The following is a 962-nucleotide window of genomic DNA, read 5'->3' on the forward strand; positions in this document are numbered from 1 at the left end:
TCTACTAACCTACCCCCTATTAAATTTTGAATTCATCTAAATTCTATAGTCATGTGAACCAATTCATTAAAATCTGTCTCTCTTTAAATAGCTAGCTAGATATAGAATGTATATAGGTACACATCTTAATCTCTATGTATGTATGTATGTATGTATGTATGTATCTATCATCTAAGGAGAGATTGAGACATACATATTCTGTTAGTTTTGTTTCTTTGGAGAGCCCTAAAAAAAAACTATCCAAAAGAGTTATTATGAAGATTAAATAAGACAATATATTTAATCTTCAGAGTGCCTGAAATGTGGAACAGTGTTAGGTAAATGGTTGCTATTGTCTATCAACTGTCTAACTTGACCCTATAGTCTTGATCCCAGAGGTTTTATTTCTTTTAGGTCAGATCTATTCTGTATTCAGACCTGATACACAGGCTTTCAGGTACGTCCAGGAAATCTCCCTTCCTTCACCCCTTTACTGTCCCCAACATGCTACAAAAAACATGTAGAAAAATTATGAGCATTAGCTCTATAATGATTATCAGGTACTCAGCACTATTATGGCTCAATATTATTAGTATTTCATTTTCCTGATAACTGACCTGTTTGAATACATGCATTAAGCCACCTTCTGAATTAAGTTGGACCTCCAAGTTGTTTATGAATTGATCCATGTCTGGAATAAAAGACAAGGGAAACACAATTTTAGAATAAGATCTAATCCTCTACAAGCATACAGTATGACCTTTACCCTTGGTTGTACCTGTTTTCACTCTATGAATATTACTTTTCAGACTTACTAGATACTGAGAAATCAGTGTTGGGACAACATTCTAATTTGTATAGTCTACTCATCAAGATAGACTTGGCTTGTCTCCAACAATATTAGCTGCCCTCCCCCAACAAATGCTATATACATGATAATCTGTTTCTTACAACCTCTCCAACCAGCCCTTTATGCACAGGAG

The 962-nt window shown here is 34.5% G+C and overlaps 1 protein-coding gene across 1 annotated transcript in view; it reads right to left on the reverse strand.

Moving 5' to 3' along the window:
* The window catches only part of KLF8 (KLF transcription factor 8), a 16,116-nt gene extending 15,445 nt beyond the window's left edge, over window positions 1-671 (reverse strand). Inside the window, exon 1 of the mRNA XM_077768127.1 lies at window positions 593-671. Within this exon, the coding sequence (XP_077624253.1) occupies window positions 593-668 (76 nt within the window). The 5' untranslated portion in view covers window positions 669-671. The remainder of the gene's footprint in view (window positions 1-592) is intronic.
* Window positions 672-962: the final 291 nt, after the last annotated feature.

Source organism: Crocuta crocuta, unplaced genomic scaffold (assembly GCF_008692635.1).
Source record: "Crocuta crocuta isolate KB4526 unplaced genomic scaffold, BGI_CrCroc_1.0 scaffold307, whole genome shotgun sequence".
In the NCBI taxonomy this organism is placed as follows: Eukaryota; Metazoa; Chordata; class Mammalia; order Carnivora; family Hyaenidae; genus Crocuta; species Crocuta crocuta.